Raw genomic sequence first — 17,112 nt, forward strand, 5'->3', positions numbered from 1 at the left:
GGTGAAGTACAGTGTGAAGCAGCTGCCTGTGAGCTGGTGGCTTTCTCTCACGAATGGTCCCATGAGGGGCTGCTATATGAGAGAGAGGGGCTTTGCACAAGGGCCTGTAGGGACAGGACAAGGGGAATGGCTTTAACCTGCCAGAGGGGAGATTGAGATGAGCTCTTAGGCAGAAGCTCTTCCCTGTGAGGGTGCTGAGGCGCTGGCACAGCGTGCCCAGAGAAGCTGTGGCTGCCCCATCCCTGGCAGTGTTCAAGGCCAGGTTGGACACAGGGGCTTGGAGCAACCTGCTCTAGTGGAAGGTGTCCCTGCCCGTGGCAGGGGGTTGGAACTGGAGAAGCTTTAAGCTCCATTAAAAGCCCCGGAGCTGGATCAGGACTGCGGAGGGGGGGGTCCCCCGGACCGGGCCGTTACCGGGGGGGGGTTTCTCGTGTCCCGCCCGGCCGCTCAACGGCCTTTAAAGCGCAGCGCTCCCATGGTGCCCCGCGCGGCGGCGTGGAGTTTAAATCCTCCCCGCCAATGGGCAGCGGCCGCGGTAACGATCGTGAGCGGCGTTTGAATCGGTCCCGCCCGCTCTGCGCCTGCGCCGCCGGCTCCCCCCGGCCGCTCCCGGTGCGCTCCCGGCTCGGCACGACTCGGCACGGCACGGCATGAGCGCGGCGGGCGGCAAGGCGGCGCGGCCCGTGGCCCGGGCAGAGCCGGCGCGGCCGGTACCTCGGGCAGAGCCGGCCCGGAACGGCGGTTCAGCGGCGGCGGCGGCGGCCGCCAGGAGCGAGGTCCCGAAGGTGCTGGTGGACCCGCGGACCCGGCGCAGCTTCGTGCGCGGGAGGTTCCTGGGCAGAGGCGGCTTCGCGCGGTGCTATGAGCTGGCGGAGACCGAGAGCCAGGAGGTGTTCGCGGGGAAGGTGGTGCCCAAGTCGTTGCTGCTCAAGCGGCAGCAGAAGGAGAAGATGTCCATGGAGATCGCCATCCACCGCAGCCTGGCTCACCGGCACGTTGTCGGCTTCCAGGGCTTCTTTGAGGACGATGACTTCGTCTACGTCGTGCTGGAGCTCTGCCGCCGCAGGGTGAGGGGCCGGGGGGCGGCAGGACCCGCTGGGGTGGGGGGGTGTGGGTCGATGTCCCCCGGTACTGACCGTCCTGTCCCCCCACAGTCGCTGCTGGAGCTGCACAAGCGGCGGAAGGCGCTGAGCGAGCCCGAGGTGCGGTACTACCTGCGCCACATCATCCTGGGCTGCCAGTACCTGCACAACCAGCGCATCATTCACCGCGACCTCAAGCTGGCCAACCTCTTCCTCAGCGACGACATGGAGGTGAAGATCGGTAGGTGCCTGTGCTGTCATGCCCTCCCCAACAGCCCCACGTGGGACACCAGCCATCCAGGGCATCTCCAGTCAAACCCTGTCTCCCCCAGGTGACTTTGGCCTGGCTACCAAAGTAGAGTATGATGGCGAGCGCAAGATGACCCTGTGTGGGACCCCCAACTACATTGCTCCGGAGGTGCTGGGCCAGAAGGGGCACAGCTTCGAGGTGGACATCTGGTCCATCGGCTGCATCACGTGAGTCAAAGTGCCTCTTGCACGGCCATGGGGTGGGCAGTTGGTCTCCATGGTCCCATTCCTGTTGGCTCCTCAGGTTTCGGTGTGAGCCAAAGCTCCACATTGTGTCCAGAGCACCTGATGCCAGCAGCACATCCTGTGCTCCACACGCCCTGGTGCCGCTGTGTCTGCAGGCTGGTCTGCACAGCATGGCTGTCTCGAGGCATTTACCAAAAGCCCGTGCTTCCTATCTAGGACTTTCTCCAGAGGGTGCTAGATCCCAGCTCCCCTTTGGGCAGCAACCAGGCATAGTCTGCACCTCTGCATGCCCAATGCTGAATGTGTTCCCGCTGCCAGGGAAGTCCCAGGGTGTGCTTAGGATAAGATCACTTCTGCACACACGTCCCGGAGTCTCCTTTGCAGAACTGACCCCCTTCTGTCTGTAAATGTACAGGTACACTCTGCTGGTGGGGAAACCGCCGTTTGAAACGCCTTCACTGAAAGAAACCTACATCCGAATCAAGAAGAACCAGTATACTATTCCCAAGGTACGGCCCTTTGTGGATCTGCTCATCTCACAGCATCTCTCAGCCAGCCTTTTGCTGCACCATCCTGTTTGTGGCACTTAATGGGCTCTCATGTAACGGTGAACTCTTGGAGCAGAGTGCTGGGAAAGGCGAGGTTTCTTTCCGTGGTGGAGTGAACCAGCTTCCTTTTGGGGAGCCAGCAGCTCCCTGCCCTTCAATCCAGCAAAAATCCAGGCTGGGCAGTTGGTGTGTGGGGCTGAATAGATGTGCTCGAGTCCTGCGGCAGGTCATCCCACTGCTGCTGATTCTCTCTCTTGTGAAAGTCAGTTGACTCCAGGCTTTACACACTGTTGGGAGCAGCGCAGGAGCTCTGCTCCGAGCAGGACTTCCCCTGGGTGTTACCTCCACTCACGCACATTGTCCCCTGACCCTTGTCTCTGTCTCCTCTCAGCACATCAACCCCGTAGCTGCTAACCTCATCCAGAAGATGCTGAGGTCTGACCCCGCCACGCGCCCAACTATCGACGAGTTGCTGAATGACGAGTTCTTCACGTCGGGGTACACCCCCAGCCGCCTGCCCACCAGCTGCCTCACCATTGCTCCGAGATTTTCCATTGCTCCCAGCGGGCTTGAACTGAACGGGCGAAAGCCACTGACTGAGCTCAACAAAGGTGAGTGCCAGTGTCTGGAGGTGAGGCTGGGCTGCAGCAACAACCAAAACCATCCATGGGGATGGGGTGATCCCTCATCTCTTCTCCCAGTTCTTATGAAAGCCTGGAGCATTTTGTGAGCAAGAGGAGTCTCCTCACTTCCCAGCGCCAAAGCAGGGAGGAAGTGCCAGCACTAGCTTTAGTTACGTGCTGTGTATCGTGTTTTCTAGAGCTGGGGTAGGATGTACATCTGGTGCCTATAGAAACCTGGTCACTGATCCAGCCTCTTCTCTTTCCTGGCCCAGGACGAGACGGCCCTGCACTAGAGAGCTTGCCTGAGAAGGAAGATGTGGCTGCGCTGCGGGAGCTGGGAGATGCTGTTGACACCCATTTAGCTGACATGTTACAGCAGTTGACTGCAGTCACCCTGGCCAAGCCCTCCGAGAGAGTGGTGGTGAGGCAAGGTGAGTAGCTGCTTACCATCCTTTTGGCATTGCCTGCTCCCTGGGTGCACAGGGTGCTGTGAAATGTCTGCTAACAAACTCCTTTCCTCTTTGCAGAAGAAGCTGAGGACCCAGCCTGCATTCCCATCTTCTGGGTTAGCAAATGGGTGGACTACTCGGATAAATATGGTCTAGGTAAATAACATGGGGGCAATATTTCAGCCTTTTTTAGTCTCTGAAGAAGCTGGGGGAAGCTTGGATTTGGGCATTGCACACGTCTGGTTCTTTAGTCAATAGCGTGTGCATAAGATTGCTGCCAGGAACATTACCAAATAGCGAGTGAATCCAGAGCAGTGGTCACTGAACATCAGCCCTGGCATCCTTAAGGTGGGAGATGGCTACCTGCTGCATGAGGTGGCTGATGAGGGAGCACAGGTACCCACTGTGGCAGTTGCAGTTGTTTCTGCAGCAGGGGATGTGTAAGGGAGGATGACAAATCCAGAGGAGGAAGAGCATCCCCAAGACCTCACCGAAGAGGAGACTCTTTAGGCCTGGCAGGGACTTGGGGGGGGTGGCTGTCAGGGAACCCCTGGGTGATACAACCTTCTGCCTTGGTATCCCACACAACCCGTGGTCCCGTGTGTTTGAAGGCCTAACAGGCGGCTCCCTTTTGCACTAGGTTACCAGCTGTGTGACAACAGCGTTGGAGTTCTCTTCAACGACTCCACTCATCTTATAATGTACAGCGATGGGGACAGCTTGCAGTACATCGAGCAAAAAGGCACCGAGTCCTACTTCACTGTGAGATCCTACCCCTCTGCCCTCAACAAGAAGGTCAGTCCTGGGGGCAGGAGCCTTGCTGGGGGGTGGCTACCGGTGAGACTGATGCCAGTCTCGCTGGCTGTGGCGGGGGGGCCAGGGAGAAGCAGCTATAATTTGGGGTTGCCAACATTCTGCAGGCTTCCTCCTGGCTGGTAAAACACAGCCCCAGGGGCAGACACCAGCAGCTCTGAGTGTTTATTTCTAGTTGCTGTCTGAGCAACTGCTGTCTAGAAGCTGCTCATTTATGTATGTACTTGTATGTACCAAAGTGTCAGGAAAGTGAGTCTCGAGTACCAGAGACTGAGTTAAGTATCAAGATTTGCACAAGTCTGTGCGGTGACACCTCAAGCTCTGAGATGTGAGGGGGCTCTGGGCCTGTGCCAGCAGCCCCTGTGCTCCCCTCAGCCTGCTCACACCTTTCCCATCCGCAGATAGAGCTATTGAAATACTTCCGGAACTACATGAGCGAGCACTTGCTGAAGGCAGGCGCCAACATCACGCCGCGGGAGGGGGACGAGCTGGCCCGGCTGCCCTACCTCTGCACGTGGTTCCGCACCCGCAGAGCCATCACCCTGCACCTCAGCAACGGCACCGTGCAGATCAACTTCTTCAAGGTGAGGCAGCTGCTCCCGGTGGCCGGGGCTGTAGCTCCAGCTACTCGCAGTGCTGTGTGTGAGGCAGGAGGAGGGTACGGCATGAGCCAAGGCTGTGCCCGGTGAGCCGAGCACTGGGAGGCTCCTTGCTTCCATTGTGGGTATGTGCACCATGCAGACACTCCTCGCTTGTGAAGGGCTGTGTCCTTCAGGAGGGAGGCTGTGCAGTCTGAGGTGCAGTGTTCTATAGCTGGTTGGCCACATTGGTTTGTTCCCCTTTGCTGCAGTTCCTGAACGCTGGGATGCTCCAGCTGCTGCTGAGATGGGTCCCAGGAGCAGAGAGCTCAGGGTGACCGTGTGTATTCTCTCCCCACAGGACCACACCAAGGTCATCTTGTGCCCTCTTATGGCTGCTGTCACATACATAGATGAGAAACGGGACTTCCGCACATACAAGCTGAGCCTCATCGAGGAGCACGGGTGCTGCAAGGAGCTGGCCAGCCGGCTCAGCTACGCTCGCACCATGGTGGAGAAGCTCCTCACCTCCAAGTCCAGCTCGGTTGCTGTGAAACCCTCTGCTTAGACCTTGTTCTTGGTGGACTCCACATCTGTGCCAAACCGTCCCAGCTGTGGATGGGAAGGTCTAGTAGCATCCCTGCTCACACTCCCTCCACACAGCTGGGCTCCCATCCCTGGGCATGGTCTGGTTGCCACAAGGAAGTGTCTGGTGCTGTGGGAACAGCGTTGTTCACTCTGGTGCCCAAAGGTTTCTTGCTCCCCACTCCTAATAGAAAACATTTTTTAATTGCATAACTAGTGGGGTTATTTTTTAACTTCCCAAAGCTCAAAAACCACCTTCTTTAAGGCTCCTGGGCCTTTTGAGAGAACAAAGCATGGGGAGAGCAGAACTATAGTGTACGTTATTTGTACATGTCTCTGTGGCCTTTTGTTCCCTCTTGTAGACATTCAGGTAAGATATTTAACGTGCCCAGGGTGAGACTGAGCAATCAGCCTTTTAAAACAAATTAATCTACATGAAACCTCAACTTTTGTATATTGCAGAACTTGAATAAAGACTGTTTGGTGTACTGTCCAGCCTGTCCTGGGTCCCTTTGCCTTGCTGTGAGGGAGAGCAGCACCTCACTTCTGGCTTCCCCTCCAAGCAAGAGCTGTGATGACACAGAGCAAGAGGGAGATGGGGCGGATGGAGGATGTGGGGAGGGGTTTTAAGTGATTTTGGGAGATGCTTCTCATAAACTTGGGGGTAAGTTACTTTCCCAGTGCTGGGGAACCAGGGCTGTGCTGTGAGCAGGACTGCAGGCTAACAGTCCCCAGTGACACCTCCTGTGTCATTGGCTCTGTTGTACTACATTTAAGATGCTTAAAAACATGACTATAGAATTAGCAAAAGTCATCTCCTGCAGCAGGCTTTTGCAGGAGCCCAGTGAAGTACCCTGGGTTTCCTCCTGCTCTGGTCTCTGCCAGCACCTCCTGCTGCTCTCCAGGCAGTTTATTTTTAAGCAGGACAAGCTCTTTAGTTATTTTTTAATAACATTTTGTATAAAAGGCTCTAGGCCACACAGCATTCTGAAATGAAGCCAGGTACAAACCCCTTGTTACCTGCATGACAAAATCCCACACCCCGGCACAGAGGAATCAAACTGTACAAAATTATTGCCATTCCCAAGAGGAAACCTTGCTGCACTAAATACATGCCTGTGGGGATGCCATAAACCAGAACAGCCCTGGGACACCAGCCCTGGGCAGCAGGGGGTGCATTCAGAGGGGGAGACCCTGGGGTGAGGGGTTTCCCTGCCTTGGCGTCCTGGGACAACCGCTCCCAAGGAGTTGCACCACTGAGCAGCGCTGCTCAGGGCCGGGCGCAGTCACAGGCTGCTGGTGACCACAAGGGAGAAAAGCATTTCTCAGCCCAGCTGAGATGAAAAACTTCATTATCGGGATTGTGCTGTAGGCCTCTCGCTCCCCTCCGGGGCTGGTGCTGCCTTGTCCTCACCAGCCCTGACCCACAGAGCGGGTCCGAGCCCTGGGTTGGTGCCAGGAGCTGACCTGCTGTGCCTCAGCCCTCGGCTGCGCTGAGGGATCATCTCCAGTGTCAAGACTGAGGCTTGGAGCAACCTGCTCTAGTGGAAGGTGTCCCTGTCTGGGGCAGGGGGTTGGAACTGGATGAGCTTTAAGGTCCCTTCCAACCCAAACCAATCTGATGCTATGAAGACTTGTTATCAGTCCAGGTCACAGCCAGGTTGGACACACACTCAGCTGCTTTCCCAGGCACGTGGCACAGGATGAAATTCCCTGATCCCCAGTGCACACCCCGATGGGACCCAGCCCCAGCCTGGCTGTGTTGCTCTGCAGCCACCCTTGGGAAAACACAACATGTGTTTGCTTCTTCCTTCTTGAAGCACCATGCCCACCATGCAGTCACCATGGTTCTGACACAGATCCCTTTAGGCTGCAGAGTCCAATTGTGAGCATTTGCTAAGATGGGTGCTCAGGGGGGGTCCCTCTTGGGCTCAGGAGACCCCAGGCAGGAGCAGAATCGCCCTGTGCTCACCTCTTCTGGGTCATGCTGCTTGTAACCCACCTGGATGCTGGGCATCCCGCTGGCACTGAGACCCCCCTCAGCCTGGGGAGGGGACAGGGACACCGGAGAGGTCCCGGTGTGCATCCCGCTCACCTCCCCTCGCCTCCCGTCCCCTGGCAGTAGTAGGAGTGGAAGAGCCGCTCATGGGCGCAGACCCTCATGGCCCCGTGCGTGTGCAGCAGCAGTCGGGGGAAGCGGGAGGTGAAGTAGTGCACAAAGCCATCGGGGACGGAGCCCAGGGCAGCCTGGACCTCGGCCGGCAGCTCGTGGTAGTGGTGCTTCTGCAGGAGAGAGGGTCAGTGAGTGGCCCCGGGCGCATCGGGGGGGCAGGGAGCCAGGGGGATGGACGTACCTTGTTCCTCATGGCCCGCAGCAGGTCTCGCACCGAGGCCCCCTTGTAGGTGCGGAACTTCCTCAGGTCTGGGGAGAGCAGGAGAGATGCTGAGTTAGGGGGGACGTGGCCGGGCGAGGGGCTGCCCCAGAGCAGCGATGGCAGCGAGCACCGCAGCCTGCGGCACACCCAGGGCAGCGCTGCCCCTGCGCTCACCGGTCTGCAGTGGGAGGGAGATGTGCATCCTCCAGTTGGTCCTCACCACCGCCCGCCCGCCCGCCTCCAGGGCTGAGGCGATGGGCCCCTCGGCGGGCTCCTTCTCGATGCGGTCACTGACGTCCTGCACCCAAGAGCAGGGATGGGGTGGGTACAGCACTGCCCTCGCCAGGGAACAGAGCCGGTGGCAAGGGGGACCCAAACCCAGGGGCCCTCCACCCCTTCCCAAAGCAGCTCAAACGAGCACATTGACCTGAACATGGCCATTTCCAGCACTCGTTCAGAGCACACCTATGCCTGGTGCCCGCTCACCTGGAAGAACTGCAGCTGCTTCTCCTGACTCCAGAAAAAGGGATGCACAAGGACCACAGGGGCCGAGGGTCGGCGCTGGGGCTCGGGGCTGATCATTGCCACGATCAGGTCTCTTGCAACCAGCTTGTCTGGTAGGTGAAACAACACAAGGGAGAACTAACCCCCTGCGAGCAGGACCTGGAGCTGCGCCCCTCGGCTCAGGGCTTTATCATGGGGATGCGCCCTTGGGGAAGGGTCTCACCATGAGCTTCTTCCTCCAGGCAGCTCAGCTGGTAAGAGCCTGACAAGATGTTGGCCTGTCGCCGCAAGCTGTCCCCAAACGGGTGCTGTCCTCCTGACAACACGTAGTAGAAGATGCAGCCGGCTGAGAAAATGTCCACAGCACATGTCTGCAACACATGAAGTGGAAGAAACTGGGTTCCTCGTGGCAAAAATCGAGGGAAGCTTTCACCTCCCTGCTTCCCCATTCTTTTATGTGAACACTTGGTCACTGGCTACAGGGCTGGTGGAAAATGCATCACACCAGGTCCTGATCCAGGAAGAGGCTTTCAGAGGCACAGACAGAAGTCAGGACATCATGGCCAGATGAACACGCTGGGTCTCACCCCACTGTGCAAAACAACCCCACTATGAGGGTATGTGGAGCATGTTGCACCAGCATGTGCCAGCACCAGTATGTGCCCTGCTGGGGACCAGTAAAGCAAACAGCTTCCAGCAGGAACAGGATTCCCTGCACTAAGCAGAGGAGCAGCAGCGTAACCTCTGCAGCGAGCCATGGCCCTCTCTGACCTCCCCATCCCGAACTTCCAAGGACTGCATGCGGATGAGATGCCCAGTGCTGAACAGGGAGCTCAGCTGGGTCCTGGCACAGAGCACTGGTGCTCTGCACTGGGCTGGCTCATTCCAGCAGCACACTGCTGCCTCAAGGAGCACCAGGGGGGGTCCATGTCTCACTGACCGGGTTCTCCTTCGGAGCCTCCTGCAGCACCTCTGGCGCGATCCAGCCCTCGGTGCCAGGAATGCCAGAGCGGAGGCTGAAGCTCTGTCGTCCCCCCTGAAGCTTCTTGCAGAGGCCAAAGTCGGAGATGACGGCTCGGATCTGCCCGTGGGGGTTCGGGGCAGAGATGAGGATGTTACAGGGCTTCAGGTCACGATGGGCTGGAAGGGAGAGCACATGGTGTCACCCTCCCAAACCGAGGCAGGAGGAAGGGACCGAGCCGGGATGCGCTGCGCCGCCGCTCACCGATGCTGAGGGAGTGGAGGTGAGCCAGCCCCGACATGGTCTGGCGCAGCAGAGACACCGGGTCCAGGCCACGGCGGTCGAAGCTGGGGCTTTCCACGTACTGGAACCACACAGAGGTAGAAAGAGATGAACTGAGCCTGATGTACTGGGGCAAAGAAGGCCAGGCTTGCCAGGAGAGACTGCTCACAAGGCTGGCAGAGGTGGAAGGAGACAAGCCCATGTGGAGGTCATTTGCATCCCAGGCTTGCTCTTTCTAGGTCCACCAGTCAGTATGTATTCCCTCTGCAGCAAACTGCCCTCACCAGTGTTCTCAGACCTCCACAGCAACACTCCTGCTCTATGGTAAAGGGCTGCTTTTGTCCCATATGCACATGAATCATAGAATCAACCAGGTTGGAAAAGACCTTTAAGATCATCAAATCCAACCGTTGCCCCAGCACTGCCAAGACTGCCACTAACCCATGGCACTGAGGGCCTCAATAAGGGAACAACTGCCCTGAGGGATGCCGAGGCTCGGAGCTGCCCTGTCCCTCCCGAGAGGGCAAATCTGCAGGAGAACAGGGGCAGGGGCTTGACTGACACAGCAGCAGTGATGCTGGAGCAGTGCAGGGACTCCCTGCCAGCACAGACCTAAGCCCTGGGGACCCACTGCAAGCACAGGGAGGGGACATCCCGGACTGATCAACAGCCCCAGCAGCAGCCCCGTGCCCAGGGCTGGCAGGGAGGTGGCCGCGGGCTCACCTCCTGCAGCGTGGCGGAGCAGAGCTCGATGGCGATGTAGTGGAACTGCTTGTCCCTCTCGGTGCAGAAGTAGCGCACGACGTGGGGATGCTCGTCGGACTCCCGGAGCAGCCGGACCTCGCGGTCCACGAGGTGGAAGCACTCGGGCAGGAGGCGCTTCACAGCCACGTTCCGTCCCTCGAACTGTCCCCTGCAAGGGACATGGGTGGCGGTGTCCATGCACAGTGCTCCACAGCGAACCAGAGCCCGGCCAGGACCCTCGGGGTCCTCAGCGTGGGTCAGCTTGGAGCGACTCCAAAGGCTTGTCACAGCCATGGGCAGGCAGAAACGTCTGCAGCGAGCTGCACAAGCGGGGCTCGGGTTCCCCTTGTTGTAGGGGAATAACATCCCTTTGCTTTCTGCTGCGTTTAGTGCTGGGGAACGAGGCTCAGCCAGAGCCAGAGGAACCTCAACAAAGGCTGGAGCACCAGGGGAAGGGGAGCATGGGGCAGTGAAGCAAGGGGAGGCCTGCCCTGCACACCCACCCATATGATGAGGACCATGAGAAGGGGAACGCGTCAACCCAACCTCAAAAGCCTCTGAACCAGTGGCTGCCACCCAGGGAAGGAGTTGCCTTGTTGCTGTCCTTGGGGCTCCCAGGGAGAAGGGGAGCAGAATGAGGGCAGGCACCCTGGTGCCACACACCTGAAGACAAAGGTTCCTCCAGCTCCGTGGCCCAGCACATCTTTGGGGTTAAAAGAAACTTTCCCAACTACAATCACATCTGGTTCTGCATCTGCAGAGGAAGAGAAGACAGCCATCCTTCAACCTGTGAGCATTGGTCCTATATGAAGGACACTCAGTTCTTTAACTAGCTGGCTACTCTTGGGCGCTACTCCTTCAATTGCTTCTCCTTCCATCTCAGCACGGCTGCAGCCCGCTCCTCTGCAGGGCATCTCTGCTCCTGCTTTGGGTGACATCTACAGTCAGAGCCCTTCACACCTGCCCGTTCCCACTGCACACACCTTCAGCAGCCGCCGGGACAGCGGGATCCGGCCTGGCCACGCCGTTGGCCAGGTCCTTCTGGTGGGCCGAGGGCCTCTGCGAGTGCTGTGATGCGCTCCCCTGGCTGAGCCCCGGCTCCGCAGGAACAGCCTCCCTAGAGACCCGGCCGGGAAGCAGCATCTCCTGCTGCTGCTGCAGGAGCTGAATCTGCTTCTCCAGCTGCTGCTGCTGCTCCACGTGCTGCTTCTGCAGCCTCTGGAACACAGACCACGGCAGCGCTCAGCTCCCAGAGCAGGGCATTGCCACCGGTGCATTGCCGCAGTGCATTGCCACCGGTGTGTACAAGACATGGTGGGCACCACGTTTGTGCCATGAGGAGAAGCAAAAGGGAGTCCCATCCCTTCAGGAGCAGTGGGCTCTTCCACCACCACCACTCACCGTGAGCAGGAGGAGCAGGACCCCCCCGCCCAGCAGAGTTGTGCCCACAGCAGCCATCACCAGGTCCCATGCACCGGGCTCGGGGTACACCTCCATCTGCTCCCCTGGCGCGGGATCCAGTGGGAATTGCCCCTCGCTGCGGATGGCCGGCTCCTCCGCACCGCTCGGGGCCAGGAACTGCAACACACACCGGGGCTGGGCTGGCACCAGGGGCACAGATGCTGGGCACTCAGGTTTGGGACCCCCTCTCTGTGTGACCCCATGCTGGGGACCCACCACCCGACCCAGCCCTTCAGCAACCCGGCACTGGTCAAGGTTCCCCCAGTGCAGAGGTAGGACCCAGCAGAGCTTCACCACTCACATCATCAAACACGGTCCTGGCAGACGGGGCCCTGGGGATGATGGTTTCTGTCGTCTTCCTCAGGTTCTCCGGGAACGCTCGCAGCATCGTGGTGTGGACCACGGGAGGCAGCTCATGGTGCCCTGCAGTGGGAGGAGAACAGAGACAACCATCAGCTCAGCTCCCCCTCCCCAGGGTACCCCCGGCACACAGGGCACGTCCAAGCCTGATGCGGGTCCGCACCTATGAGGAGCCACTGGTTGCGGAGCGCGGCGATGCTGCCCTGCGGGTACTTGACGTCGGTGCTGGGCGTGATCTCGCACTCCCCCGACTCCCTCATGGTCACCTCCTCCGTGGTGGGGCCGTCGATCCTGGCCAGCGTGATGCCCTGCGGCTGGGACCCACAGCTCATGGAGCACCGCGCAGCCAGTTCACCGCAGCGCGAGGGCACCGGCGCGGGCACTCACCACCAGCGCCACGCTGCCGTGCACCAGGGATGTCAGCGCGTAGAAGCTGGCCGCGTGCTTCCCCACGTAGAGCGCTGGCCTGCAAGGCACGGACAAGCCTCAGTCTTCCACCCATCACGGACCCGAGCACAGGCACCAGTGCCACAGCGCAGGAACCACGTACAGCAGCTGGGTCTTGGTGCTGGTGAAGTCCTTCATGGACTGGTAGCTCCACTTGCGGACATGGATGTCCTGCGAGTGGAAGGTGAGGTAGCGCAGGGTCTCCATTGCCAGGTTGAGGTGGGGGACGCGGCGCAGGCTGTCCTGGTGCCACATGTAAATGCCGACCACGGGTGAGCCGTAGTTCTGCGCCCACAGCATCTCCCCGCTCTCCTTGTCCAGCGTCACCACCAGCCCGTCCCCGCTCGAGGCGAAGTGAGCCATTTCTGCGCAGGGCAGAGGACAGGGTAATGCAGCGGTGCTGCCGTGGGGCTTTGTCCCAATTCAGCCCCAGATTCACCCCAATTCATCCCACTGCTCCCATGGTGGCCAGTGCAGTGGCTGCTTTCCCCATGATTGGCACAGCTGAAGCCCTCTGGCCATGGCAGCATCACCCCAGGTCCCTGCACAGCCCCGGTCCTGCTGCAGGGCGCCGGGGGACCTGGCTCCGGTGGCCACTCACTGTAGTGGGAGGACTCCTCGCAGAGCGGTGCCGAGTACTCGGAGAAGGTGGCGTTCCAGCGCAGCTCCCGTGACTTGGTGTCGTACATGGTGATGACGTACTCTGGGGACAAGAGCAGGGCACGAGGTCACCACCAGCACCCTGCTCTGGGCTCCAGATGGACAGACAGGGAGCAGGGCTGGCTTACGGGTACGGCCGATGTAGAGCAGGGGCCTGGATGGGCACAGACCATCCCAGGCCTCTGTTGAGAGCGTGGTCTGCTTCTCCCCTGACTTGGGGTCCACGATGACCCACGTGTCCTGCTTCTTTCCTGGCAATGAAAACACATTTCCAAGTCTGCGCAGCCCCAGCGCCCATCCCCGAGAGCCACCCCAGCCTTCCTCTGGTCTCCCCTCCATGGATGCATTCCCGGGGTCCCCTCTCCTCCTCCTGCTCCTGCGTACCGGTGTAGAGCACGCCATCCGAACTGCGGCATGGCGAGGACTGGACCAGCTCTGGGATGGTGAATGGGAGTTTCTGCAAGACACATGGAGGAGTGGATGAGGGGCCAGAGAAACGCCTCCCCGAGCAGCAGCATTCCTGCCATCAGGAGCAGGGTGGGAAGGAGAGGTGCCAGCACAGCCTCCTCCTCGCCTGCCCTCATGGCTCTGGATGGAGCAGTGGGAAAGGACGGGTCCCAGCTGACACCTTATGGGTGCCAAAGACAAGCTGGAGCAACCAATAGCCCCAGGCTCGCCCCATCCAGCTCTGCCTGGTCCACAGCACGCAGGGTGGCAGGGGGGATGCCGGCAGCCCCCAGCCCCACTCACCATCAAGCCTTCCTTGTTTTTCCCTCCCAGGATGTACAGGCTGCCGTCATTGGGGTCTGGGAGGAACGCTGGTCTGGAAAGGAGAGAGCGGGTGAAACGTGAGCATCCCTGGGCACGGGCCAAAGGCTAAAGCAGAGTCGCACTAAAGAACCCCCCCAGCAGTTTGCTCCAGGGTGTTCACTGTGGGGTTTGGCCTTTCCTGGAACCTCCAGCACTGGGTCTGGGAGATGAGCTTCTGCTGTGGGTCAGCTCCGTAACCCCATACGGCTGCCCTGTGCCTACCGGCCCTGCTGGCTCCATGCCCTGCTCCCTGCAATCCCACCAGCCCCCTGCTCTTCCTCCGTTTCTCTCCTACACTTTCATGTGTGGTGGTGCTGAGAGCTCCTGTCTGTAGAACGCTGCAGCTCAGCAGCAGGGAGCAGCTACTCCTCATCAATGCGCATGAAGGGCTAACATAAAGGGTAGGTTAAGGCAGTGCTATGGTGTGGGGTGGGAGGTTTGTTTCTCCAGGGTTCCCTTTCCCTGCTGTGAACTGCAGGTTCCTCAGGGCAGTTGTGCACCTCGACAGGCTCCGGCACAGCCGGTGCCAGTGCTGGGCACTGCCCGTGGGGTTTGACACTCACTCTGCCACATACACCGGCACCTGCAGAATGGGATCTGTAAGAGAGGGAAAGCAGACGTCAGCAGCCTCTCCCTGCCGGGGCGCAGCATCGCAGTGTTTGCTGAGCTGCTGCCTGTTTGCATTGCAGACCCAGAATCGGCATCCCCGGCTCCATGCTCTGCTCCAGCATGGCTGAGCCCAGGGCTGGAGCTGGCAGCATCCCTGGGATGGAGGAACCCCAGAGAGCCAGGCTGCGGCTGCACCCCCAAACCCGGCTGGAGCCGAGCCCCAGGAGCTGGACCATAAGCGAGCACCCCCCAGTCATCACTCACCATCCTTCAGGGTCCACTTGATGTCCCCTGTGCTCTTACTCACTGCGTGAAGGTTTCCATCCAGAGTGGATACGAAGAGCAGCGTCTCTGGGACAGTCACAGCACCGCCCTTGAGGCACTGCGGGCAGGAACATGGTCCTTAGGGAGCAGCAGGTCAGGCTTGGGACAAGCTCCCATTGCCCAGCACCCGACAGCCCAGCCTGACTGTGGGAAGAGTCCCCAGGTCCCCTCTGTCCTCAGTCAAGCAAACTGGGAAGGAAATCACTCATTTCCTTGCACCAGCATAATAAATTGGCTTGTTCCTCTGGCTCCACTCACACAGGACACCCACAGCATCACTAAGGGAGCTGCTTTCACAGCGAGCAGCACCATCAGGACCACATTCCCTGGCTCCTGCAGCACCGGCCATGTCCAACTAGTGCTGTCCCGTGGCCGGTGCACCCTCTGCCCTCCTCTCCCCCCAGATCCAGCCTTGCTGCCGGTGGGAATGAGCTGCAGCACGACTGTTCCCTGCCACGACTCCTGGTGCCTTCCTACATGTGACACAAACAGCCCAACCACCAGCTCCTTCCAGAAACAAACAAGTTGGGTGACTTTTCATGCCAGAAATGCAACAAATGCTCACCCCAGGCCCTCAGAGCTCCGGGTGTCAGCTACCCTGACGTGGAGGAAGTCCTTGCGAACAAACATTGGGAAGAGAAGCTGCTGCTTCCACGTACAGCACCGTACAGCGAGCGCCAGCTCAGCCGGCAGCACACACACACCCACCAGCCTCACCCCATCGGCAAACAGGGATCAGCAAACAGCACCGGACCCAAACGGCTCCAGGCAGAGGCAGGGCTGCTGTGGCCATCCCGGGTGCCAGCGCGGTGCCACACAGAACAGATCGAGGAACCTGCTGCCCTGGTCACTCCCAGACACCCTCGTGCCTGGCACGCAGCCCCGGCAGCCCCTGTGCTGCCCCTGACCCACTCTGGACCCAGCCAGGCCACCAAGCAGGGACTGGCTGATGGTCTGTGCCCCCCCTGTGCCCCATCAGCACCAGCTCCTTCCCAATGCTCCTCACACCAACCCCTCCGTGCCAAGACCAATTCTTTTATTTGCCCTTCTTTGTGCTGATTTTTAAGCGAGGTCAGAGCAGGTTTCCCAGCTCTTGCTTTGCCCAGAGGAAGCGGTGGGGCCGGCAGAGGAGGACAACTGCTCCCATCACCGCTTCTCCAGCACCGCTTGGCCACGCAGGGTCTGAGGGACCAGGCCAGCAGACACGGAGCTCTCGTGGTGTGGCCACTGCATGAGGGAAACAGAACAGAGCCCATCAAGGCCTCGCAGTGGTCAGAGCACAGCGCTCTGTGCTCACCAGCTCTGCTTCTCCCTCCCCTGATGCTTTGCAGTTCCTTCCATCAATTCTGCAATCACCTTCTCTACAGCTTTTCGGTGACAGGGCACCCGAACAAAGGCCAGGCTGCCCAGCAGCTCCCACACCACCACGGGCAGGACTGGGAGCACTGGGAGCTGCCACCCTCCGCTCTGCTCCCAGTCCCGCTGTCCCTGTGGGGCAGCCCAGCAGAGCGGCTGCTGTTCCCTTGGGATGTCCCCAGGAACCCTGAGCCCCCGAGGCTCCCACCACGTCACCCTGGAGTCTGCAGCGATGCCGGAGCTTAGCCACGGGCTTGGGGCACATTCGGTCCCCCAGTGATGGAGAGGGACGGTGAGGCACAACCAGGAACACGGCTCCTTTGCCGGAGCAGCGCTGCCAACACCCCCCGGCCCGGCAGCAGCTCTGCGGGCAGGAGCAGGCAGGGACGGGCCGGCGGCTCCGCTCAGCGCAGCCAGAACCAGCGGTGGAATCGCTTGTCCGAGCAGAGAACAGCCTCTGCGCGCTGCTGCGAGCAGCGGGTCCCCTCACGCTCCTGCCAACACCATTAACGCGGCCACGGGACCCCGCAGAGCCCGCGGCACCTTCACCCGCACACGGCGCCCTCGGGGTGCCGGACCCCGCGCTCCCGCGCACCCCTGATGCGGGTGCTCAATGCGGGACGCTCCCGCCGCGTTCCCCGCACCCCGAGGCCTCACGCACACGGGGCTGTTCCCGCTCCCGACTGCGCCGCTGCCCGCGCTGTCACCGCCGGGGGACACGGACGCGCTCGCCCTGGTGCCGCCCCCCCCCGGTGCCGGTGCCACGCACCCGCCCCTCGCGGTACCTGCGGTGGGAGCAGCAGCAGCAGCAGCAGCGGCGGGAGCCCCCGGGGCAGCGGCGCGGCGGGGCCGCCCATGGCCAGCACGTACCGGACATCCCGGGGCATCGGCGCGCAGGGCCGGGCCGGGCCGCGGTTATCGCCGCGTCGTGAGTCAGCGGGGCCGGGGCGGGACCAGGACGCGGCTTCCTGCCTCCCCCGGGTCCCCCCCGCACCGGCTCCCGCCGCCCCGCCCGGGCGTGCAGGGTTCTGCCAGCTGCCCGTCCC

The 17,112-nt window shown here is 60.5% G+C and overlaps 2 protein-coding genes across 4 annotated transcripts; one reads left to right on the forward strand and one right to left on the reverse strand.

Annotated features, from left to right (window-relative positions):
- The first annotated feature begins 589 nt into the window (after nt 1-589).
- Nucleotides 590-5,668, forward strand: PLK1 (polo like kinase 1). Its single transcript, XM_030483277.1, has 10 exons — nt 590-1,067; nt 1,155-1,323; nt 1,415-1,559; nt 1,993-2,086; nt 2,517-2,736; nt 3,021-3,179; nt 3,276-3,353; nt 3,838-3,992; nt 4,412-4,594; nt 4,950-5,668. Exons 1-10 carry the CDS (start codon nt 651-653, stop codon nt 5,154-5,156), a joined length of 1,827 nt encoding a protein of 608 aa, XP_030339137.1. The 5' UTR covers nt 590-650; the 3' UTR covers nt 5,157-5,668.
- Nucleotides 5,669-6,103: 435 nt separating this feature from the next.
- Nucleotides 6,104-16,990, reverse strand: ERN2 (endoplasmic reticulum to nucleus signaling 2). Of its 3 annotated transcripts, none has more exons than XM_030483275.1 (22): nt 16,852-16,990; nt 14,651-14,768; nt 14,341-14,374; nt 13,718-13,790; nt 13,352-13,424; nt 13,096-13,218; nt 12,909-13,010; nt 12,411-12,672; nt 12,248-12,326; nt 12,024-12,168; nt 11,802-11,923; nt 11,441-11,617; nt 11,023-11,257; nt 10,703-10,793; nt 10,019-10,208; nt 9,278-9,377; nt 8,993-9,192; nt 8,276-8,423; nt 8,035-8,162; nt 7,723-7,846; nt 7,528-7,595; nt 6,104-7,456 (listed from the first exon to the last, which is right to left on the reverse strand). In XM_030483275.1, the coding sequence occupies exons 1-22, from the start codon at nt 16,951-16,953 to the stop codon at nt 7,265-7,267; spliced, it is 2,886 nt and encodes a 961-aa protein (XP_030339135.1). In that variant the 5' UTR covers nt 16,954-16,990; the 3' UTR covers nt 6,104-7,264. The 3 variants fall into 3 exon arrangements, with proteins under 3 accessions (XP_030339135.1, XP_030339133.1, XP_030339136.1); XM_030483273.1 differs by having other exon boundaries at nt 12,024-12,174; XM_030483276.1 differs by having other exon boundaries at nt 12,024-12,174; nt 14,341-15,937; nt 16,852-16,922.
- Between the last annotated feature and the right edge of the window lie 122 nt (nt 16,991-17,112).

This window comes from Strigops habroptila, chromosome 4, assembly GCF_004027225.2.
Source record: "Strigops habroptila isolate Jane chromosome 4, bStrHab1.2.pri, whole genome shotgun sequence".
Lineage (NCBI taxonomy): Eukaryota > Metazoa > Chordata > Aves > Psittaciformes > Psittacidae > Strigops > Strigops habroptila.